This window comes from Hesperophylax consimilis, chromosome 10 (genome assembly GCF_061612785.1).
Source record: "Hesperophylax consimilis isolate HC1 chromosome 10, BYU_Hcon_1.0, whole genome shotgun sequence".
Lineage (NCBI taxonomy): Eukaryota > Metazoa > Arthropoda > Insecta > Trichoptera > Limnephilidae > Hesperophylax > Hesperophylax consimilis.
The window spans coordinates 4,330,596-4,356,954 of record NC_142845.1 but is presented as its reverse complement, the minus strand read 5'-3'; the positions used below and the strand labels follow the sequence as shown (position 1 = coordinate 4,356,954).

The window sequence follows — 26,359 nt, the reverse complement described above, 5'->3', positions numbered from 1 at the left end:
TTGTAGGAGACATATTAAAGCCTGCACCAACTGATAGATTCAAGCTGTATTGTAGGAGACATATTAAAGTCTGTACTAATTGATAGATTCATGCTGTATTGTAGGAGATATATTAAAGTCTGCACCAATTAATAGATTCAAGGTGTATTGTAGGAGACATATTAAAGTCTGCACCAATTGATAGATTCAAGCTGTATTGTAGGAGACATATTAATCAATTCAAGGGAAGTGGAGCTAATAAAAGAAACATAAATGCATCTTCAGTAGAATTTTAAAGAGATTTTTGCATAGGTAACTAAGGTCGGATGTTTCAAAATATATCGAACCAGTAAACCACGATCGGTGCGTGAACAAACATTCAAATGAGCATTGTCTTAAATGATTTGACTGTACTTTATTGGACGGTATATAAACATTAGAAAAAAAGTATAAATAAAATCATAATAATAAAACTCAAATAAAGGTAGTTCAGAGTAAAAATGAAAAACAACGATGTAATTGAATATAATTAAATCTGAAAAACTAGATCAGTGTTGTCTGATAATTTCATTCTATGATTGATTTTTATAATACGGTACACTTACGCAATACTATAATATGTTGTAATAATTCAATTTGTGGCCAATAATTGCACACAACACCGATGCGGGGTGATTCAATGTCATTTATTTCAGTATTATGTGTATTATTTTTTTAAATGTAGGTCATAGTCAATAAATGATTGAATAATAAAAATAAAAATGTATTGTTGTATCCTCGCTCTATGCCACATTTTTCGTTCAAATTTAAGCCCGCTAAATCGGCCGCTCAAGCCTTCGTAAGACCCAGAATATTTCAATTTTAGGACGCCGAAGCGCTGGCAGTAACAGTTGTCAAATATGACGTTTACGTAAGTAATTATGCACTTCCATCTAACCGAAATTTGTTGTTTTGAAGTTTGTTTTCAACGTTTAATTTCATGAATAGTGCATGACTCCGGACGGAGATAAATGATAAAGGCTTTTTATCAAGATACTTTTTAAAATGTGACTGCATTTCCTAATAAAATATTAGTCATTCAGAATGTATCTGAACCAGGCAGTGCAAGTTCAATGCAGGTGGCCTTGTCCAAATAACGAGATGCGTATTCGTGCTTCACTGATAGTTTATAATGAAATTTGTCAAATCTTTCGTTATAGGCCTCTAGTCCCGTTTTTAACAGGAAAACGAATAATTTGACAATATTTTTCACAAATGCTATTTAAAATGAATATCATCGCATATAACACGATGCTGCTTGAAGCAAGGAACTTTAATAAAAATGAACTCAAAAAAACAAACCGCCTAAATATATTTTTGGTAAATGGCCGTCGTTAACATTTTTAAAAATTGCGCCGATATCCCGATAAATAGACAGTATCTACCACTCAAATAGACAGTAGTTTGTTTTAACAAACAAAAATAAATACGTTCCTTCATCAATCATAGACTATCCGTGTAATACTGGTGATATCGATGTTTGATTAAGTCCAAGCAAAACCTCCTAAATCACATTTGGTCCAAGTCGCACTAAGCTCAATATTCCAACCAAGCCGAGCTTATAATCAACTGATATACCGGGCAATAGATTCGAACTTCACAAAGATACTAACTAACTAACTAACAGAAGTATGGGGTAGACAGAGAGGACGGACCGCCAAACAACTCGGTCTTGGCACACACTTCTTGCCTCATTCACATTCATACATCGTCTCATACATACTATTCTATTATTCTGACTCTTTACATGGTCCTACTCGAGTATCTGATTCACTTGATCATTCCATGTCTTCCTCGGGCGTCCCCGACTTCTGCTACTATTCGCATTTGCATCAGATATCCTCCTTACACTCCTATCTTCGCTCATTCGCTCTACATGCCCAAACCATATAAACGTCCCTTTCTTAATCTTACTCATTACGCTTACATCAGCCTTGCACTCTTTGCGGATCTCCACATTCCTCACACAATCAAACCTGGTTTTATCACACATACGCCTCAGGGATCAAAGATACTGTAGATTTTAAGTAACATAACATATTATACAACTAGTTGATTAACTACCTAGTAGTAACCTAGTTACTGACCTCTTTCAATAATCAATTGGGTTGGAATTTAAATATTGTTTAGCAAACACGATACATAACTTATTGTTTGCGATTACAAAAGAATTACACAATTTTGTCGGGCCACTTCGTTTTTCTTGTAACGTTAGATTTTTAATTACCACTTTTATGAATAATTCATTAATTATATTTATTTTCATTATTAATCGTCGCATTGTCGCAGTAAGTACAATGGGTCAATTGCATCAAATAATTTTTTTTTGATTTTGACAAAAATCTGAATGTCATTTAAAAAAATCGTATCTCGAAATTGAACCATTTTTTTATAAACCGGACATAACTTTTTATGGATGTGAACAAAATTTGCCAAAAATCCGTTTAAAAAAAAGAAGCGTACGCATTTCACGTCATAATATCTTTTAAGATTCTGACAGGGAGAGCTGTTATATTTTATTGTTTAAAATGGATTCATTATTTACCGTGGGGTCAGTAAAGTTTCTTTTTGAAAAAATACTTCAGCTGTACATAATAAAAACATTTTTCGCTGTACCGAGAAATTAAGGTGTCAGAAATGCAAAACTTCAAAGTCATCGGAATTTTTAATGTTGCAACATTAAAAAAAATAAGTGGAATTGTATAAAAAAAACACAATAAAGAAAATCGTGGACCTGAAAATTTTATATAGTGACGTCACGAGCTAAAAAGAACGTGTTTGTTTATTTTATTACTAAAGAACAATACATTTAAATTTATTTTATAAAATTTTGGATATCTTAGTAGTGAGATCTATCAAAATGGATTTTTTCCATGTCATTTAAAAATTTAAATTCTTCGAATGATTTTTTTTTCAATTTTGAAATCTGTGAAAAATCACGGGAAGCTATATAGACATTAAACACTATCGTTCCTCTATAATCTAACCCTCTAGCCAAGGAATATTTTCGTAAGAGATTTATAAAACGCTCAATCAAAAATACTGGTTAGTGTTAATACGGATTTACTTTGAATTTATGTGTTATGTTTGAAATTGGAACTGTGGTGGTAGGTACTTTATTGTAATCAAACAGCAGTGGTGGTAGATACTTACTGTAAGTAAACAGGAGTGGTTGTAGATACCTTATTGTGATTTGTAATTAAACCTCAGTGGTGGTAGATACTTTATTGTAATTAAACAGCAGTGGTGGTAGATACTTTATTGTAATTAAACAGCAGTGGTGGTAGATACGTTATTGTAATTAAACAGCAGTGGTGGTAGATACTTTATTGTAATTTAGCAGCAGTGGTGGTAGATACTTTATTGTAATTAAACAGCAGTGGTGGTAGATACGTTATTGTAATTAAACAGCAGTGGTGGTAGATACTTTATTGTAATTTAGCAGCAGTGGTGGTAGATACTTTATTGTAATTAAACAGCAGTGGTGGTAGATACGTTATTGTAATTAAACAGCAGTGGTGGTAGATACTTTATTGTAATTTAGCAGCAGTGGTGGTAGATACTTTATTGCAATTTAACAGCAGTGGTGGTAGATACTTTATTGTAATTAAACAGCAGTGGTGGTAGATACGTTATTGTAATTAAACAGCAGTGGTGGTAGATACTTTATTGTAATTTAGCAGCAGTGGTGGTAGATACTTTATTGCAATTTAACAGCAGTGGTGGTAGATACTTTACTGTAAGTAAACATTCCATTTTTATTTAAATGTGTTCTATTTTCAAAGCGTTCTAAACACAATCAAGGGGTCGCTTTTACAGATGGATTATTGGAGGGAAAATACAGCTTGAGCGGGAAAAACTGTAGGGTGGTGTTAATGACGCGAAAAAATGTAATTTAATAATTTGAGATTAATAAAGAGGACCGGAAGAGGAAACACACCATAATTTACATGCAACCCAACCCTAGTCCCGGTCATTAAAATGTCCCACTTCGAAACAATCATTTTCCATTTTATCATTATGCTTTTTTCAGCTCGGTCTTGCAAGGAGAAAAAATGATTATATTATAATATTATAACTTATTTATTAAAATCCTGTTAAAAATGTGATTACAATCCATTTCCTAATAAAATATTACTTCGGAATATATCGGAACACGTGTTCATGCAGGTGTCCATTTCCTGAGATATATAATAAGGAAATGTTACAATATTAGAATTTTAATGAACATGTGTTCCGACATCCTTATAACATATTCATGTTTTACTGACAGTTTCATAGGATTCCTGTCAATTCATTCGTTTAAGGCCTGCAGTCCCATTTTCATCAGGAATGCAAATAATTAGACAAAAATTTTAATAAATTAGCAATATGTCAATAAGTTTTCTCCGTGTATATTCTGTGTTGTAACATTTAACACAACAACAGCAGTTCAATCGTGATTTAGGTATAGATGAAAGGCGCTGAAGCACTCGCAAGTACCGCTTAATCGGTCATGACCTTCATAGACTCTACAGCGTAGCCTATGAAATTGATTTTGAGTGGGGAACACCACAAAACAAACAACACCACAAAACAAACAACACCACAAGACAGCCTGCGTGGTTGTGTGGTTGCGATCCTCGGCTAAGAATCGGAAGTTGAGGTTTCAAATTTGGTCTGCGCGAGTAAATTTTGTTTCATTAATTCATGTAACTTAATTTGAATGAATATATAACATATTTGCGGCACGTTATAGAGTAAATCTCTCTGATTTGTAATAATCAACAAAATTATTTTTAAAATATAATTATTTTTTTAATACAGTGACAACAGAAGGTTTTTATTTTTAAAACATCAACACAAAAATAACAATTTTTTGAAGTTCATTTTCTTTAAATATGCTACATAAAAATGTCATTCAGGTATCTCTTGAACACAGGCAAACTTATGTTAAATATGTCGATATTTGAGGTGAATTTGTTTCGAACTGTGTGAAAGCGAGAAATACCAATTTTTTATAAACTTTGGGAATACTTTAAATGGGGCGTTAGCATCTCATCTACATGTGATGTTTACATTAGTAAATGCCGCCTCATGTCGGTGTAGGTACTATTACAATGCTGACAATCTGTAAAAGTTCAGTTAAGTTTGTATTAAAACTATTACATTATTGTAAAAAAACAATATATAAATCACGTAGGTACCTAATTACATACGTAGCTAAATTGATTTTTCTATTTTCTAGTTTAAATGCGGCCACAAAATGGCTTGGCGTCTCTAAATTGCCCTCCTTATAAGTACATACCTTGCTAAATTGATTTTTTTCTTTTTTCAGTTTAAACGCGGCTACAAAATGGCGTCGCGTCTCCAAAATGGCCTCCTTTTGGCGGCAATCTGTCTGATCTCCCGCGTTGCGGCCATGGACAACCTGAGCGTGGCCTTCGAGTGGAAGCAGTTGGACTTCGCCTACTCCAGCGAGGAAGCCCGCCAGGAGGCAAAGGCCATCGGGGAGTTCATACCAGAGAACAACATTCCAGTGGGCCTGGAGGTGTTCGGGGATAGATTATTCGTCACCATACCCAGGTGGAAGGCGGGGGTGCCGGCGACTTTGGCTTACGTTACGTTGACAAGTTAGTATTTAACTATTATGGCGACACAAGATATTAATGACGTGGGTTTGTTCGAGGCTTTATGCAGACCGCATTTTATAAAGACATCATTTTATGTAGACCGTCTTTTATCTATTGTAGCTGTTGTCAGATATTTTATGCATTTGACATAGAATACATGCGCAAGTCACATCCATAGTAGATATTGTTTTGACCATAGACATATGAATATTAGTAGACCTGCCCTAAGTGATTAAAAGCGTATTATCCCCACTCCCCATACCGGTTCCATTGGAGCCGGCTGTGCTCGCGTATGGCCTCAAGTGAAATTTGAAAACGTGACGTCATCATTCTTGTGCGAACTATGGTCGAGGCATAATCGGTTCATTTTACGAAATAACACGGCAAAATGTTGACTTGTACTATGAGAACTTGTAAAAATAGATGTGAAAAAGAGAATAAACCCAATTGTCGTATTACATTCCATATATAAGCATTATTTTACTTTATTTTAAGCATATTCACATCGTATAATATGAATCAGTTGTTACTATCACATCGAGAAACGTCTGGACGCGAAACACAAAGCTGGTTGGTTGCTGGGAAGTAAATTATGAACATTTATAAAAGTGTCTTAACTAAATACTTAAACGAAATATTCGACTCTGAAAATAGAACCGAATTTTTTTGCCGAATTTGCACTTCGCAAATTTGTTCATAACGTGGCGAGTAATTTGCGCTCCCATGTAAAAATGTCTATTCATTCAAAAGCAGATTTTACTTTTAAGAAGTAAATGGTGATATTATAATGCGAGATGCCTATTTACTGTCAGATTGATTTATTGACGAATCACAGTCAGCTTCACTCCCTTCGTTCTTCAACAGTTGATTTTACCCCTCGCCATTATCTTCTCGTCTATTAATTCCTATGTCTGTGGTTTTGACGTTTCATTTGATATCGATCATTTCAGCAGATTGTGATTATTGTTCAGTACGATAGAAAATAAGTAAAAATGCAACCGGTACCGTTCAATACTCTTAAAACTACTTTCAAGTATATGTCTTTCACAGTGTGACATATTGCCGTACGAATACGATCCATAGAAAACATTTTCGATGTACATTTTTTATTAAAGTGTAATAAATAAAAAAAGAAAATTCTTTGAAAATAAAGAGTAGGTACGGGTTGTTTCACAGAATTTAAGCAATTCATCAAATTTCAAAGTTGATCTTCAAGTTCTGTGAAGGTTCTATTCAAGTTCTTTCATCATTTCAGTTTTGTGAAACAACGGGCCAATTATGATGTAATAACATAACTTGAATAGAACCTTATATTACCATATTGAGGGAGGGGGGGGGGGAGGTGTAGACAAGTTAAATTTGTAGTTATTTTTGGATGATATTGGCGGTTTCGGAAATTAGCGTGTACGAACACAGTGACACGTGATTTATAAAACGTTTTGAAAATTTTATTAAACGTTTTTCATGTATAAAATTAGCTGTAAACATCAAATTTTATTTTTCAAGGGGACGAATCAGTAACTTCCCGAGTGATTCCTCTGGAAACATCTGAAATTTTATTAATACGTTCATCAGAAATAATAAAAATAAACTACACGGAAAGGTTTGTTTTCTTCGACCTGCTAGGGTAAATTCTACTGGGTCTGTCTATTACGCCGGGCCGCGCGCCGAATATTATATTTACACGACTTCATCACTTATTTCCTATTTAGAGATTTGCTAGGGCAAATTCAACCGTAGGTCTGTCCAATACACAAAGCCGCGCGTCGCATATTTTTGTGCATGGCTTTTTCACTTACGTCGTAGATTACAACTTTATTTTAGGGTATTGCGACTAGTTTCAATTATTTGCCCAAAACTGGGACCCCGAGCTCTGCTATATATATATTAAACTATAAATATACATATATATTTTTTTGTATTAGGCAATTCACCCTAAAAAGAGTGCTATGTTGTAAATATATTGATAAAAATACAAATAAGGATGAGCTAAATACCGGCACCAAGTACTAAATAAATTCAATTTATCGCCATTGATTTTTGTAGTTGTTACGCGTGTGTATGACAAATTTCAGATGATTAGCTAGAACAGAACACTACTTATTTGATAAAACGATCCAGGAGTAATATAAACACGTCTGTATCCGAACAGTAGTAAATTAACTCATCGTGGTATCATATTACGCAATACAGTACATTTTTTAAATAAAATATGTTCGACGAAATAAAGTAGATTTTAACAAAGTATAACTTTAACATTACTTCCATAACGTAATTTATACGAATTATTGATCAAATATTATAACTGCTCTTGAACGGTGATAAAGTTCGCTTTCAAATTTTTGTTATTTGTTTTTGGGGTATTATGCCGTGTTGTGCTAACTCCTTCTTTAGCCAACGTTTCGGACAGCATTGCAGTTCGGACAGCATCAGGGCAGATGTCTTATTTGAGGTTGTGTTAAAAATGTGAGCTTATGTATGAGGTTGTGATACCGTGTTGCCAGCTCCAACCCTCTGAGCTAAACATTAACGAGTTAGCGCAACACGGCATAATACCCCAAAAAACAAATAACAAAAATACTTTTGGCCGTTAAAATCTTAAATCATATTCGCTTTCAAATTTTATTATTGTAAATAAAAATGCAATTTTTGAAATGTGAATATTTTAAATGAACATATATTTTTTTAAATGGCTCGCCTTATGTTTTTTAACTAAAATACACACATATTTTATCTTGACTTAAAAACGTTACTGTCACCTCAATTTTTGGTCGTTTCGTATAAAAAAAATTAATAAAAGATTCACGAAGTTTTTATATATTTTTTTCAAATTGCTTTTGGAATCTTTGGTTTCAAAAAGGCGTACATTTTAATTTTTCTGTGCATCACTTCTAGATTTATCTTTGTTTTCGCTTTCTGACACCGTTTAGATCATTTTTTAATCTCCCTGACAGTAAAGGAGATACAACGATTTCTATGAGAAGCATTTAAAGAAACATTTCATTTTTGAAAAAAATAACCACATGTGTTTTTTTTAATTTTTGGAGCAGACATTGCGATGTTTTCATATCGAGCGAATTTCACATAATTACTTTATCAGCTCGGCAAATATATAGTGGTTATCTTAAAAATAACATATATTTTTGATCTTACAAATATAATGTTCAAGAGAATTATGTTTTAACTTTACTAATATCTCGTAAATACATATTGAAACTAATAGCATTTATTCATTAAAAAAGACCGACAATATTTGTGTAATCCCTAAAAAATTACCAAGCTAAAAATTAACATTACAATCAGATTGTTGTTTTAAATGTCAAACTATTTGCAATGTCAGTGAACTCTGGTCGGCTTGAATAGAAGGTCATGTCACCATTGATGTATTAATTTAGATGAGACATGAAGCGAAATATTGGTTCCGCTTTTTTTTACCTCCAACTGACCTCCAACTATCCTAACGCTCTTACTAAACTACCGAATTCGGTCTACGCGCACCGCTTATTGCGTTCTAATAGTGGAACAAGTTTTGGCGAGGCATTAGTACGAAGTAGCGCCTCTGATTGTGGCTGTATGTCACCTGCACAAGTGTACAGTGTACCGCATAGACTAACAAAGTACTAATGATTAAGTACGGCTAGTTTCGGCTGACTGTACGAAATATTAATAAAATTGTGTCAATAAAGGTGGTATTGATACTTTTTATTTTATTACGTTTGATTTACCATCAGGCTATTATAGGTAAATCATAATGAAGAGATTTTTGCTTGTGTGGTGGTGCACTATATCGTAAGACTACTGTGGGGTAAGAGGGGACTCCGGGTGGATGTTCCAAACTACTTCGATTGATGCACACTCGCGATACATTTAAACATGCTGTATTTAAAATGATTGCCTGTACCTAGTTTATTTATTTATTTATTTAACACCCAGAGAGCTTTAACATGGTTGTTAGTATAATTTTAATTTGACAGATACTTTGAAACACAAAAAATTAGAATAAAATTACATTTGATAAAAGCTATGAAACAAGTCATACAAACACAAGAAACAAAAACAGAAAATTACAGATATTTGTAGGTTTACATGATGTGTTTAGGTAGGAGTATTGTTGAAATAAATGTTTTAAATGATCCACAAAACTTGCCAAGTTGGTATTGAATATGTCAACATCACCCAAGTAATGATTTCCCATGGTGTGAAGTCGTTGTATCGGATAGTGGGGAATGTAGTTACGCTTATGTGTGCTGCTGTTGTTAGTTGTTACTAATATAATTTACACGTCTCTTTCTGTCGGATATGTCCAGGTCAACGTATATATATAAAATTAACGATTTTTATTTAGTATTTGAAAGTTTTCTTAAAAAAAGTATTTACAGTTGTTAAGTAGTGAACAAAATTAAATTTAACTAAATTTACAGAAAACGAAAAACACATATTTTATTAGACAAATGTTATTTTCAATACACTTTTTTGTGGTTGGACATAAAAATAATTAATAAAAAGTTTTATAATTTTTTTTTTAAATTGCGTACTTAAACTTTTGTTTCATAGAGGAGCAAATTGTAATATTTCCGTGGTTAATTTCTAAATTTGAATGTAAAGCGTGGCGTTTTCTCTTTCGAACACCGTTTAGATCATATTTCTCACCATGATAGGAAGGGAGACAAAACGATTTCTGAGAGACCTATATGACCCGTTCCCGGAGGCAAACAACTTAGCTTGAGGGGTTAAGTGTATTACAGTGAATGAACGTATCAATAGTAATTCAAAAATTTTAAAATTACTAAAAAAACTGTTGAAAAAATAAAGTTAAATCCAGTACGGGATGCACCTGGTTATGAACAATATTTGAGTATGAATACATAAATAATTGATACTATGCCTCCTAAAATTGATCAAATTATATGAAATGTAAAGTGAACACTTGTTGATCATTTATTTATGCAAACATTCTAAGGCATTCGCCACCGGCATTTCCAAACTACATACACACTTGTAAACATTAATTTATTTGCTAGTACGAAATGTACAATTGTACAATGTTGAAAAAAAAAATCTGCATAGTATATCTTTGGTTCATATTACGCTTCACAAATGCGGGTACCTAACAATAATGTTATGTGATACATTAACAATTTGCATAAACATGTTTCAATTATCGGCGACGAGTGCTTTCATACTTTTACACTTACGTCTTATTTATAAATATTACTTAACACGCCGCTGTAGCGTTGGTAAAGTTTTACGAGGAAGAGGGCCATTTACTGCTCGGGTTAAAATCGTTACTCACATTCATAAATAAACCACTCAATAGATTGATATCTTCGGGCTTTTTGTTTGAAACAAATTGGTCCTAAAAATCATAGATATGCCAATATATAGACAGTACAATTCTCATTCGGAGCCTACTTATTATTGTATAGACCAGGTGTGGCGAACCTTTTTGGGCCCGCGTGCCAAAAATCCTCAAATATTATTTCTAGATTGTGTGGCGTGCCCAAGCTGTAAAAAAATTAACCAAATAGATAAAATAAAAATAAAAATATATTTTTATTCATAAGCTTAAAAATTACAATAGAGTTTCATAAAAATAAAGTCATAATCAATAAATGTACATATTGGTTATTTATCATTGAGATTTTTGCTGTTGTACATTCGATGACAAATTCTTAATTTCTGGATCATATTTCGTCACTTTTAGTAACACACACGACCAACTGGATTCATCAGTCATTCTCGTTCTTGAATCACATTTTATGAAATTCATTTCTGAATATAATGACTCACAAAAATATGTAGAAGAGAAAATTGATAATATTGCTCTCGCTAGTTTTTTTAAATCGCTAAAGATTTCTGGAATGGCTTTCCAAGTTCTCATTATTTCTTCTTCTGCATTTTTATTATTTATGTTCGTTAATCGATCGCTTTCAATTATTTCCAAATCATTTCTCAAATCAACAATTTTTTGTTTCCATAGCGAACTCAAAATATTCTAGATTTAGCCACTCGAAAATCTCCAAATTGAGGTCATCTGCTGATAGTGTATCCGGATATAAAATAAATTTTGATATCTTTTCAAATCTCCTGAAATGTTTGAATCTTGAAGAAAACTCGTTGACTATCGATTGAATAACTACAGAAAATTCTTGTGTTAATTTGATTTGATCTAGCTTTTCTTCTGCAAAAAGTTTTTTTGTGTTTGGGAAATATTTGAAGGTGTTAGATACAACGCCACGACCAAAAATTTGTAATTTAGCTTGAAATGCTTTGATTAAATCAAACATAACAATAATTTTTTTGTTAACGCCTTGCAATTTAATATTTAATTCATTTAAATGTAAGCACAAATCAGTAAAAAACATTAATTTTGAAAGTTATTCGAGGTCTAGTAACTCATTATATTTTTCAATGAGATTCTCATTTATTAAAAAAAGTCTAACTTCTTCCAAACACTCAACAAATCATTCAATCTCATAAATAAACCAATCAAGTTGCAAGCGTAAAAAAAATATTCCTATCGATTTCTCTGGAAAAATTGTCAGTTTCGGCGGGGAACATTGAATGGAATTTTCAAATGTAACGTAACATAAATTTGAGTTGAAACAACCCAATTCTGGTTTGAAAAAAATCAACAGAATGACTGTTACATTTGAAAAGAAAAGAAGAATATGAACGATTGTTCAGATATTTTTGAAACAACGGTCAAATCAAAAAAAAATATTTTTTAAACTTAAAAATTAAAAAAAAAAAATTAGCTTAAATCGTTAGTGTGCCATCCAAATGATCAAACGTGCCATCTCGGGCACGCGTGCCCTAGGTTCGCCACACCTGGTATAGACCAATCAAAAACTCTGAAAGTTTATTCCATAGACTTTCAGAGTTGTTCATTGGTGGATATAGTTAGGCATATTATCATATGACGTCACAATATTTCAGTTCCAATTTTCGATCGGAATTATACCACCCTGCTCGTATTCATGCCAGTTATTTAAGACTAGTATCACTTTGTTCTAAATCTCATAAACACGGTCAATTTCGCATTTTGCGTTTTGTAGTTAACTTCATTTTCTTCAGATGTCATAAATAATGAATTTTATAGAAAATCAGTCAATTCGATTATGCGCAAAGTTTTTGCTTTGGTAAATGGATTTTTCGATATGAAATATCCTTCCGATACTGCTGCAAAAGGGTATTACTGCTTTTTACATTTTTATTACGTGATAGATCGATATTTGTCGAATTTCGCTTTTTTTTTTAACTAATTCGGGCATTCTTCGTATTGCCGGCGCTATCCTGAAGCTATACGATGTACCAGGTGATAAAGATCTGACAGCTATTAATATGACCGGTATACGCTTCCCCAGCGATTATGAGTAACGTTTTCCACTATCCCGACCTTATACGCCCGTATAGTATTTATACCGCGATTTTGAGTAAGACGGTAAAAGAGAATATAATTAGCTTCAATCTGGCACCTAAGATCTGAGATTTTAAGACGAAACTAAAATTGGGTAACGGAAGTTGTTGGCTTTTATTGATTGTTTACTGACGTTAAACAAACACTTTGAGATTTAACGTCTTGTTATTATTTATTTTATACAGCGAATTTGATCAATAAACAACTGATAAATGCGGAATCGCAATAGACAATCACCCTGTACGAAATCACGTATATTTTAAAATGTTCAGGCCACCAAATGCTTAGATCATAAATCATAGTCATAAAAACTAATTTATGAAATTAACTTGTTTGTAATGAATTACTTGTTTTGATTTCAGATATATCAAGCACATCTCCCGAGCTGATTCCATATCCCAACTGGGCCGCCCACAAGTCAGAGTCAGGGGGCGTTCCCGAGCTGGTGTCCCCATACAGAATCCGAGCTGATCGCTGCGGCAGACTATGGACCCTGGACAGCGGAGTCACGGAGATCCTCAACAATTCCACCCAACTGGCTCCACCGCAAATTGTCGTCTACGACCTCAGGACTGATACCCTCACTAAGAGATACGAAATCCCTGCTGACCAAATTGAACCGAAATCCTTCTTCGCTAACATAGCTGTTGAAGATACGTCTTGCGAAGATTCCTACGCTTACGCTGCTGATCAAGGTTCTCCTGGACTGATTGTCTACTCTTGGAAGTCTAATGAGTCCTGGAGAATCAAGCACCACTACTTCTACCCCGACCCCTTAGCTGGAGACTTCACTGTTTCTGGAATAAATTTCCAATCTAATGACGCTGTTCTTGGACTTGGACTATCTGGTCCCGGTGCTGATGGTTTTAGCACTTTGTACTTCCACCCTCTAGCGAGCACGAATGAGTTCTCCGTTTCCACCAAAGTCCTCAGGAACAAGACTGTGGCTGAAGAAAGCTTCGATGAATTCAAATTGTTGGGTAACAGAGGTCCTAACGCGCAATCCAGCGTAGAGTTTGTCGACAAGCAAACAGGTGTTTTGTTCTACGCTCTTGTTAATCTGAACGCCGTCGCTTGTTGGAAAACAACCAACAAGGCTTACACGATCGAGTCTCAGGGCAGAATCTACATGAGCAACGTAACCATGGTGTACCCCAATGATGTGAAAGTGGACGATAAGGGTAGCCTTTGGGTTCTGTCAGACAGGCTGCCTACTTTCAAGTACGGCCAGCTCAACCCTGAAGAAGTCAACTTCAGAATCCTGACTGCCTCCGTTAAAGATGCCATCAGCGGGACCGCATGCGACGTCAATGTAAACAGTCTCGATATCATCAACAAGTTCAAAGAAATCACAAGTAATTTATACCCTGACAAGCTCAATCCATTCGCAAAGACCAACAAGTCTTCTATTGCCACCGGCTCTTCTGCGGTATTTGCACCCGCACTCAGTTTAATCCTCACACAACTAATGTTTGTGGTTCTTTTCACTGCACGAATGCACTGACTGACCAATCTGTGTGTTAACTAATATGCCATATTTGATATCCTTATGGATAATGTGAGAATGACTTAGAGTCGGTTACCAATACTAATTTAAGGATATATTTCTTGCTATCATCAAATGATTTATATAATATTATAATATGAACACCAAGGGCTAATTATTCATATACGTTTAACACGACGAATATCAAGTAATTAATCATTTCAATTTAAAGCTAAGGTTAAATATTTGTAAGTTTTTTGATTTTTGCGACTTGTTTGCTCACATTATTTATAAATAACACTTCAAAGGTTATATAATATGATTTGATATCTTAAAAAGAAAATTATCTTCTCAGCTATTTCCACCTGTGAGAATTAATACAATACCAAATATTACAGAATAAATACGAACTCTTTACGTAAACCCAAATGTTACTAAGTAATACGACAGATAATCCAATGTCATTTGTCAAATATAATAAACAGCTTTTATTATATTTTTGATAAAATATTAAGAAAGCGAAAACTTATCTAAGAAGTTGTCGATTGAGTCATATTTTCTCACTAACATAAAGCTTTGAATTTTAATAAGGTTCTATTATATTGTGGAAATCTCCACTTCTATTATATGTTGTAATTTAACAGGTGTATAATACAACGCAGTATGATAGAGATTGATTGGTTAGCATGATACCTTTATATACTTTAGTCAGACAGTAAATATATGCATAGTTTCTGAACAAAGTAAAAGAAAAGTAAATTGTTTAGTATGTTAAAATTAAAAATGATGGAATTTTTTATTGTTTATTTGATTTAAAAAGCTGCAAATTCGATTATAGATTTTTGCTAATGAAATATTAGCTCCATGAATATTAATTAAAAAGCTAATTAAAAGCGGTTACCTAATCAAACAAACGCATTTCTTCAATAGCTTTATATAATTTGAATAAATTAATGAGTATTTTGCTGTGTCTGATTCTCAATTAAGTGTTTTTGCGTTATGAATACAAAATTGCCATTATCTAGTGAAACAATAAAAAAACTGTTTAAAATTACTAATTATCATTTGCTAAGGCATTTTTTCGTAATATTAAGTTCCTAGGATAATGGAGGTAATGTTAGCGGGAAATAGTTTTAGTAACGCGCAAACAGCAAATAAATGTGTTAAGAATGCAAAACCACCATTTTAAATTATTTTTTTGCAAATGTTTGTGTATTTATGCTAAGGAGTAAAAAAACGAATCACAGAAACACAAAAATTGTAATTCATTAGAAATATTGCCGTGGCTCCTAAAGGTGTTTTCGAAAATTGACAAATGTTTTGTTTTATTTATTCCGTCAAATACGCAGTTCTCCTAATTAACAAATGTAGTGTTTTATGTATTCCGTCAAATACACAGTTCTCCTAATTGACAAATGTAATGTTTTATGTATTCCGTCAAATACACAAAAGCTTGAGCACTACAAAAATCTATTTCATGAAAATGTCACTTTATGAAAACGTTAATTTATGAAAATGACTGTTTCATGAAAATGTTTCTTTTTTGAAAATGTACATTTGCGAAAAAGTTATTTTCTTCATTTTAGAAAATTGTCCTTTTCATGGAAATGTCCTGTTTGTGAAAATGATGTCGGTTTTATAAAGCTGTCCATTTAATGAAAATGTCCTTTTTATTATAACTTGTGAATTTTTTTTGTAAATTTCTTGAAAATATCATTTTTATGCAAATCTCCCTTTTATGATAATGATGTCCGTTTTATGTAAATTTCCGGAAAATGTCCATTTGATAAAAATGACAATTTCATCATAATGACCATTTCATAAAAATGTTAATTTGATGAAAATGTCCTTTTCATGAAAATGATGTCTGTTACGTAAACGACCAATTACTTTGACATTTGACTTATTGAAATTTTTTCAGTATTCCAGTTTTCATCATTACCGATGACAAATATTTAATTGAGCTGTCTGATGTACTATTGTTTATTATTTCAGGAAAAAATACGAGACTAACATTCTTGCTTGGTTTTTTTTTATTGCCAGATTATATTTTGTATTTTTTGACTTAGAAATCTAACTCACTTTTTCCAAAACCCTTACCTTATCAAACTAATAAACCAATTATATAAATTATTGAAATATGTATACACTTCAATATTTTTATTTGAGGAATAGTACCATCTTGACGAGGCCTTCGTCCGGCAGTAATGGCTAATGGGGATGATAACATAGTTTAGTAAATAACCATGGGTTTTAAAGTATTTATTTGAGGCTTATATAAATATTGTAAGATTTAAAGCAATTAGTTTTAGTGCGGATGCTTTTAATAGTCATTCCAATTATTTTAATTAAACAAAACAATATTGTTTATATTGCTGAATATATGAATCATAATTAACTACCTACTTTAAATAATTACATATTGTATTATTCAATATATCGTCGTCTCCAACGAAAGAATCCATTACTTTGATTTAGATAGTAAAAAAATTAGAGAAAATCCCAAAAAAAAATATTTATCACGAATTTTGTTTAAAATCAACATAATACTGCTTTATTTACAGTTACTGTCCACCTATTTTAATATGTTTTGATTAACTTATACTATAATATGTTAGACCTAAATTACTGAAATCATATACATTCTATGGAAATGTATCACATGAAAAGCAAATTGAGTTCATTTTCCGAACCATTTATTGAAGATTTGATGCAGAAGTAATCTTTAAGCTTTACGTTAGCTCGCATAGATGGCAGTAACCTTCACAAATCCATCCAATGTAACACCATTATAAATTATTATTAAAAGTAATAATGCTTATATTATGTATTGATAAAAATATAGTCTTTATTTTATTGTAATCTTCAACGAATTAAATATTTAATTTTCAATTATTTTAAACAGGTTTCAAAAATCTAGTTTTCTCGTTATATACGGTCATTATGATTGTCTATTTTTCAAAATAAATATGTAACGGAATTATTAAATACTTATGTGTTTTTTCGCAGTTAATTAAACAAATATTTTCAAACATTTGTTGAGTTTTATTAAGAAAATATTAATTTCGAATTAAAAAACAAATGAAGTGTAATTTTTATTTTAATAACATTTATCCAGATATGGTTTGAGATTTTCACGGCCAAAAGTATTATAGTGATTAATTTTTGGGTTATTATGTCGTGCTGGGTTACCTCCTTTTTTTGCCAATGTTTTGGACAGTGTCCATTATCGAGGCAGATGTGCAAACTCGTTTATAAAGAAGGAGTTAGCGCAACACGGCATAATACCCCAAAAATAATCACTACAATAATATAATACAACAATTTTAAAAGTTTTTAACACAAAATTTTTCTTTTTTGGTTTGATATATCGAACCTTCCTACCCAGGTTCTGGAGTCGACAACTCTATCCACCTCGCCAAATGCCGATCGGGTGGAACAGACATTTATTTCTTATATTAACTTATGTAATTTCATCCGATTTCAGAGAATTGCGTGTAATTCCACGTGTTTGTACGTGATAGCAACCAAAAGTTGATAGAATACATTGTCATCAGCAACGCGTATATCTGTCTGGGATGTCGGGAAGTGGATTAATTTCCTCTTCCAAAAATTGCATTCATTCATTCGTACATTTCCGAAAACAAAAGTGAAATTCAAATAGATCTACAGGGTTTTCCAATAAGAGTTGTTATTTTGATATTCAATCGTAAAAGATCAATGGTTTCGTTGCTAGTGTGGCACGTAGCGCCGTCTTGTTGAAAGTAAACGTTGTCCAGATCAATACCATCCAATTCCGGCCATAAAAAATCATTAATCATCTCTCGATAGCGCAATCCATTCACCGTAACTATTGCTCCAGCCTCATTTTCGAAAAAGTAAGGTCCAATGACTCTGCCGGACCATAAACCGTACCAAACAGTCACACGTTGAGGATAGAGAGGCTTTTCAACAATAACTCTTGGTAACAATTATTTTACAACCATAATTATTAGCCTGAAACACTCATCCACATTCAAAAATCTCCTGATAAAAGATACATGACGCCAACGGGACCGTTGGCGTCATGTATCTTTGTGCTATGCATAAAAAAAATCTTGTCTTAAACATTAATTTACCAAAAAAATAATAATTAATAACTCTTGTGTTTTCCGAGCCCCAGATGCGACAATTTTGCTTGTTGACGAAGCCACCGAGGTGGAAATGGGCCTCATCACTCAAGATGATTTGCATTTGATTCACTCAAGTGAATTTTAATAATTTCATTATTATTTTTCGGAATAACTTATTGAGTAAAACCTCAAATTATAATATTTTTAAATATTGAAGACAATATTAGTGATTCTTAAACGCAAATCTGAAACAGAAAAATCAGAAAAGGAAACGGTCACATCTGGGACTCGAACGGGTCACATCTGGGACCTCTGGGACTCGAACTAAAGATAGTTGCCAATAAAAATGTGCGGTGAAAAAATGAAGACAACGTTGGTAGTTCTTATTCGAAGTATGATACAGTTAAAAGTGACCGAGGGGAATAGGGTCCCATTAGCTCAGTTGGTAGAGCACTGTCACGGAAAGACAAGGGTCCTGGGTTCGAGTCCCAGATGTGACCGTTTCCTTTTCTGATTTTTCTGTTTCAGATTTGCGTTTAAGAATCACTAATATTGTCTTCAATATTTAAAAATATTATAATTTGAGGTTTTACTCAATAAGTTATTCCGAAAAATAATAATTCATTTTCTAGACTTGCAGAAAAAGTCAATAGATGTCGCACATTAAAAATAAAAACAATAAGATAGGTTTATCTATAAGACGCTGTCTAGGATTGCATTTAGTTCGGGTTGAATCTTGCGATCATACATAAAGATAGTTGCCAATAAAAATGTGCGGTGAAAAAATGAAGACAACGTTGGTAGTTCTTATTCGAAGTATGATACAGTTAAAAGTGACCGAGGGGAATAGGGTCCCATTAGCTCAGTTGGTAGAGCACTGTCACGGAAAGACAAGGGTCCTGGGTTCGAGTCCCAGATGTGACCGTTTCCTTTTCTGATTTTTCTGTTTCAGATTTGCGTTTAAGAATCACTAATATTGTCTTCAATATTTAAAAATATTTAATAATTTCAATGCGTTTTTGAAGCGTGTTTCGTTCCATTTTTATTAATGACGTAGTTTTTGCTTGTCAAATGTCAAAAATGAAAGCTTCAAAAGTAACATCTACTGAAATAGCGGGCTATTCAAAATAACACCTCTTATTGGAAAACCCTGTATTAAGATGCTAGTTATCGAGCAAGATACATTGCCTATTATTGCCAAACAATATAATCCTGCATGGCGGCAATAGTGTAAAAGATTGCCGTATTGTATAAGACAAATTAACAACACGCAAAAACGATCTACTCCAATTATAACTCTATATACAGGATGGGACAAAAGTAATCACCCGTTTTTCTTTTGCAGTAATTTTTTTTTTATGATAATCTTTGGTACTGCTTGTTATTCCGCGTTCTTGCGGAGTAAACCAATTTATGTCTTGTTGATTTGTATTCTGCGTTTGTTTACTTCACAAATATTAAAACCGAATTGATATTTGGCGCCATTTGCAAAAGTTATAGCGTTTTCCAATAGGGTGATTAATTTTGCCTCATCCTGTACATAAAAAAAATGTTTCTTTGTTTGTGCCCTACAGACTCAGAAACTACAGGACTAATTTTCGATGAAAATATTTAAAGTTTGTTTGTTTTTCAAAGTTTGGGGGTACTATTGATATATTTATTTACATTTACATTACATTCGTAGGAGAAAGCGTAATCTATACCAGCATTTCGTTGAATCCAAATGGTAGTAGCGTTGGTAAGGTAGTTTTAATGATTTGTTTTATATGTAGTATTGTTATAGTTTCTATATTATTTTATGTTACTGTTACATGTATTGATAATCCAGTTATCAGTTTACATTATTTCATGCTTTATTTTTTTTTGTTTTTTTTGTTTGTTTTTGTTTTTGTTTATGTTATTGTTACATGTATTGATAATATTGTTTTAAATTGTTTAAAATTCTGTTACATGTATTGATAATATTGTTTTAAATTCAGTTATCAGTTTATATTATTTCATGCTTTATTTTTTTGTGTATAATTATGTTCATTCGCCGATTAGTTATCTTATTTATTAATTAGCTAGATCTGTTGTTATTTTACTAAATGGTAAAATCGTACGATATTTATTAACGGAAGAAAAATGATAATTTGTTAACCCTTGACTTTGAGGAAACCGAAAGCGAAGAGAAATTTAACACATAATATGATATTTATTTATTAAAATATTTAATGTACTAGCGTTGTACAGGCTGTCAGGCAGTTATTGAGGGGTAAGGTAACTGGCAATCTGGAGGTCAGTGGTTCAAGTCCCGGCGTGCGCAAGTAAATTTTATTTAAATTGTTTTAAGAAATAATTAGTCGCCTGTAATATCAATACAAATTGAAAGTATCTCCCAAGTAAAAATTAAAAAATATATTATAAGCAGCAATTGTTGGTTGAAGTACTAGTACACATTGAATTAATTGGCGGGTTGGAAATAAGCCGACGTGGCTCAGTGGTCCAGAGCGTCTGACCGGACACCAGAAGGCGCGGGTTCAATTCCCATCGGCGGCATTTATTTGTAATTGGGAGATATTTTCAATTTCTATTGATATTACAGGCGATTAATTATTGCTTATAATAATTTATTATCCTTTGTGCTACGCATAAAAACCTTGTCTTATAAACACTAGTTTATCATAAAAAAAAAATAATTGTTTGTTTCACGATTAAATCATTTAAAATAATATAAGGTTCCTGAGTCGAAGATACTCTCAGTATCGATCTGGTGTAAGACAACCTTTCAGAATTGAAATGTTGCTTGAAATGGCTTTATTAGTGTTTGGTGACCAGATCTGAATAGCCAGGCACTCACCCAACTTCCTCTACCCCATCTCCTTCCCCTCCTCACTACCATCAATTACAAATGGATAGCGATTATATGATCAGCAGTTTCACGAGTGTCACTAGACAGTTTTATCGGGGGTCAATTTAGTGGTACACTTTTGGTAGACGTATCTACAGCGCGTTGTATTTCAAATATTACATTGTTTTACGGCAATCGCAGTGGCGTACTGAGAGATTGCGCTATTATGAGGCCAGGGTTTTTTTAGTTCTCTCCACAATCATGAAATTAGTAGAAATCATTAAAAAATTCTTAAATCCATGCGATTGGGTAATTAATAATTATAAGCAATAATACAAAATTGAAAATATATCCCGAGTAAAAATAAATGCCGCTAACGGGAATTGAACCCGTACCTTCTGATGTCCGGTCAGGTGCTCTGAAACCACTGAGCTATGTCGGCTTATTTCTTAGTAATATAACAATTCATTTTACTAAAGAAAAATAAAATCATATCATTTTTAACTGAAAGTCGCACACTACAAAAACCCGCTATTCAATCATATAAATTATGTAACACTTCATTTGCACAAGATCATGCATATTATATAGAAAAAAATAATTCAATAGCAGAAACAGACGATAAATGTCTAGTAACAGAGAAGAGCAATTAAAAAATAATAAGTTTCATCAAAAATATTAGTTTCGGTTGCTGTCTGCCTAACTCCGGTTAAATGAACTCGGATTTGCTTTGAATTCGAGTGTCATTTTCGAATTTGGAGTCGAACTTGTCTGAAACAATTTCAAACGAGCGATGAAGTACCTACCTCTAAAATATGTGAACATTTTTTCATCATCATTCTGAAGCAATTGCCCTTGTTCTGACTTGTTCTTTAATGCATGCCGTACTCTCAGCTTCACAAATCTTATAATTATAATATCATGTGATTTTACACGGTCTGCGCTAGTGTACAATAACTGTACAATGTAGGTAATGTAAATCATTATGCTACGTATACTTACGCGAGCCGAACTGCGGAACTGAACCTCAACTTATACGTACCCTTAGAGGCGCATTTAACAAGTCGAGAGACCTGGGTATATTAAGACCAATCGATTAGAATAGACAGACCAACATGAAAGATTTTTATGATCTTTGTAAAACAAAGGACATTTTCAGTTCTTGCTTGGGGTGTACCAAAACTTCATTCTTGCTGTCTGCTTTTTATCAAATTGTGATCAGGTCTTGTTTTCATCAGACCAACCAGCAAGTTGTTCAATCTCCATTTTGAAACAAAAAGTAAAGTACCAAAAACGATAGTTAGTCACTTTACAAAGAATTACAGATAATGTGACATTTACCTTTACGAAAATAGCTTCATATTTAACATTTATTATAAGATTGAAGAGGAAGATAATATAAATAAATCTAAACAAAACATGAAATAGAACAAGTCACAGAAAAATAAAAAAAGATATTGGTCACAACTAGAAATCGAATCCAGGATCTCTTGTCTTAGTACAGGTACAATGGTTGATTGGTTTAAGCCCCGCCTTTTAATACCTAATTTCCACCGATTTATAATAAGTTCCTCATTAACTCTTTAAGTTTTTAAGTTCCAAAAAATATATGTTATTTTTGAAGATAATATCCATACATTTGTCATGCCGAAACGTTAAGTATATGAAATTACCTCGATTCAATAAATAAATTGCCAAGGAAGCTCCGAAAATTAGTAAAAAGTTTTGTTCCGTTATTTAATATGTTATAGGCATAAAAAAAATCACAGTTTGTATTTAAATGCAACTAAAGCATTTATCGAGAGATTTTTGCTCTATTTCAAACTAGTCGTGTTTTATTAAATATTTTCACAATTTTCGCTTAATTATTATAATTTTTAAATATTTGCACGCTCCCTCTAACATGCGTATTTATATATTTCCCTTTCAAACCATCTTTGAACGCTTAGATCCTGGTTCGATTCCGAGTTGTGCAGTTATACTTTTATTTTTCTGTGTCTTGTTCTGTTTTATGTTTCGTTTAGATTTATTAGTATTATCTTCTTATTCAATCATGTTTTACATTGATGGGTATAACCTTTAAAAAACGTTAAAAAAAAGTTGTGAATAATATTACCCAAAAATGAAACAGATCGTGGATTTTATCGATCACTGGCGGAGCTTGAATTTCCTCATCCCTGGTGCGCCACTGGAGTACTGTCACACCATATGTTCCAAGCAACAGACAAGTAAATAATATTTCCTAAGTTATTTATGAGGCAATGTGTAATCGAGTCTGGAGAGGTATCAAGAAAATAATTCAACCGTTGAATATGACCATAACAAAATATATACAATACCAATGTAATATGAAATTTTTATTTTTTTTTGGTTTTAGGCATTTCACCCTGAAAAGAGTGCTTTGTGGTAATATGAAATTCTGTGTCTTTATTTTTTTTTGTAAATTCATCTCTTAAATATAAGAAAGTTGTTAAAAATAACGGAATGGCGTGTTGACAACAATCGGTACAAAAAATCCTTTTGAGGAGAAGCACTATGAAATAATGCAAAATCATGTATTTTTTACTTAACTTACCTATTTTTTTTTGGTTTGAAAATTTGATAGCTCCGAAATATTTTCGATGCTTTAATTAAATACTGCGAGCAGAATACATTTTCGGTTTTGAAACAATCGAGTATTTTATGGAAGTCTTTTTATAAGCCCAGAAAAAATAAAGTATCAGGCCTATAAAAACTGCTTTAAAGTTATAATATTCCTACTTGCTTTTTATACCTAATTACCTTTTCGGTTATGGTTTCATTACATAACTTGGAATATTAAGTTTTTTAGAAAATTATCATAAAAAATTAAATATTCGTGACGGAACAAAAAATTTTTTTTTTTCTTTCACGAATCAAAACAGGCAGATGGTGTTAAGTGTGAATTTATACCTTATTGCCATCTACATAAGGAGTGTTATTGTCATCGGTCCAATTCCAAATGTTACATGACGTGGTGAATCGTCTTAATGAAGAAACAGGGCCTCCGTTGTTGAGTTATTACGAACCTTGGCTACGAATCCGGAGGTGGTGAGTTCAAATCCCGGAGTGTGTAAATACATTTTGTTTGATTAATTTATGTGGAAAACCAATATGTTTATTTCAAATGATATATAGTATATTTGAGGCACGATACTATGTGGTAGATACTTTTTCTATCGCCTTGGTGAACGACCAACATTCAGAATCAAAACCATGCTTCAAATGACCACCTACCTTTCTGTACCAATTTGCTTCCCGTCCTCACTCCACAACTTACCCTATTTTGGGATGCCATATACTCAATGTCACCAGACGGTTGGGAGCAGTTGGGACTCCTTTGCAATACTCAGATAAAAAGATTTCAACCTTTCCATGAATTGGAATTAATGTTGCACCTGGGAAAAAAAATCACTTCAAACATAAACAACTTTAAATATTTCTTGAACAGAGAATAAATTTTATTGGCTTGTTTAGGGCCTACGAGTTGAAATGTCAGATGTATAATTGACGTTATTAGTTTAGTTAACAATTCCAAGGAGAATAATAAGTAAAATAATAAAAATGAAACCAATGAAAAATGTGCAAACAATAGAAACATTATTTTCACTTCACCTTTTAGTACAAATACAAATTTATTACTGAAGAAAATAATACAAATAAATCTAAAAGAAACATAAAAACAGAACAAGACACAGAAGAATAAAATGATAACGGTCTAAACCAATCATGATCATTTTTTGTAACTAATCATGATCAATTATTTTTTTTTTTTTTTGATAAATTAATGTTTTTAATTTCAGTGTTTTTTTTCTCAGTGGTCAGAGCTTTCGACCGGAAATCGAATGGACACGGGTTCGAGTCCCGTTGGCGTCATGTATTTTTTATCAGGAGATTTTTTCAATGTGGATGAGTGTTTCAGGCGAACAATTATTGCTTATAAAAATAATCATGATCATTTTTGTACCTATTCATGATCATTTTTGTACCTATTCATGATCATTTTTGTACCTAATCATGATCATTTTTGTACCTAATCATGATCATTTTTGTCGATCTCATGTATCAAATTCAGAATTAACAATACAATAATAATATTATCTTGCAACTAACCTTTCCCATATATTTGGCAGCTATTTTTTTTTAATTATTACAAACCTCTTGGTTTGTGACATAGATAGTGTCTCGGATAAACATAACCTATTTTTATTCATATGGGACACCTATTGACCTTTTCTAAAAGTATAAATGAATATTCAATTTTTATTGGAAAACTTTTCTTTTAATAACTTGAAGAAGAAGATAATACTACTAAACGAAACATGAAAACAGACAAATAATAAGGTAATGTATTATTTACCTATTGGTTAAATAAAATAATACTCAATACTCATTAATACATCCGTTTAATAAATATTCATATAAGAGTCACCGACAAACACTCTCTTTGAAATCCACCGTGGTTTATTATTTACAACTCATCCTAGCCGTAAATTATAATACCAACATAATTATGACCATGCTCTTTGCAGCATTGATAAAAACCCAGTTTTCCACCATTTTTTCCTTAGTTCCTTGTTACATTTCAGAGGAAAAATAGGTCAAAAACAATTCCTGACCGACTGATAGAAATTGTATTAAAAAAGTTTTGATACAAGCACTGTGATAATAGTTAAGGAATAAATACAACAAAATGGTAATGTGAAAGAATGTGATTTTTAAACCAGGATTTTCCCGATACAAAAATTGGGAAAACGATTTTCAGATCGCACAGTGTAAAATCCGAGAGTTTTAAACTATCATTTTTACTATTGTTAACTAAGATGCCACATTTTAATGTTTTTTTTTACTGAAGTAATCAAT

General features: G+C 32.4%; 2 protein-coding genes across 3 annotated transcripts in view; one reads left to right on the top strand and one right to left on the bottom strand.

Moving 5' to 3' along the window:
• The window catches only part of yellow-b (L-dopachrome tautomerase yellow-b), a 90,366-nt gene extending 72,796 nt beyond the window's left edge, over positions 1-17,570 (top strand). For both annotated transcript variants that reach the window (XM_089636511.1, XM_089636513.1), the window contains exons 2-3: positions 5,336-5,630; positions 13,413-17,570. In XM_089636511.1, coding sequence (XP_089492637.1) covers positions 5,354-5,630; positions 13,413-14,554 — 1,419 coding nt within the window. In that variant the 5' untranslated portion in view covers positions 5,336-5,353 and the 3' untranslated portion in view covers positions 14,555-17,570. The remainder of the gene's footprint in view (positions 1-5,335; positions 5,631-13,412) is intronic.
• The window catches only part of LOC149420200 (putative inorganic phosphate cotransporter), a 416,275-nt gene that overhangs the window by 108,326 nt on the left and 281,590 nt on the right, over positions 1-26,359 (bottom strand). The gene's annotated exons all lie outside the window — the stretch shown is intronic.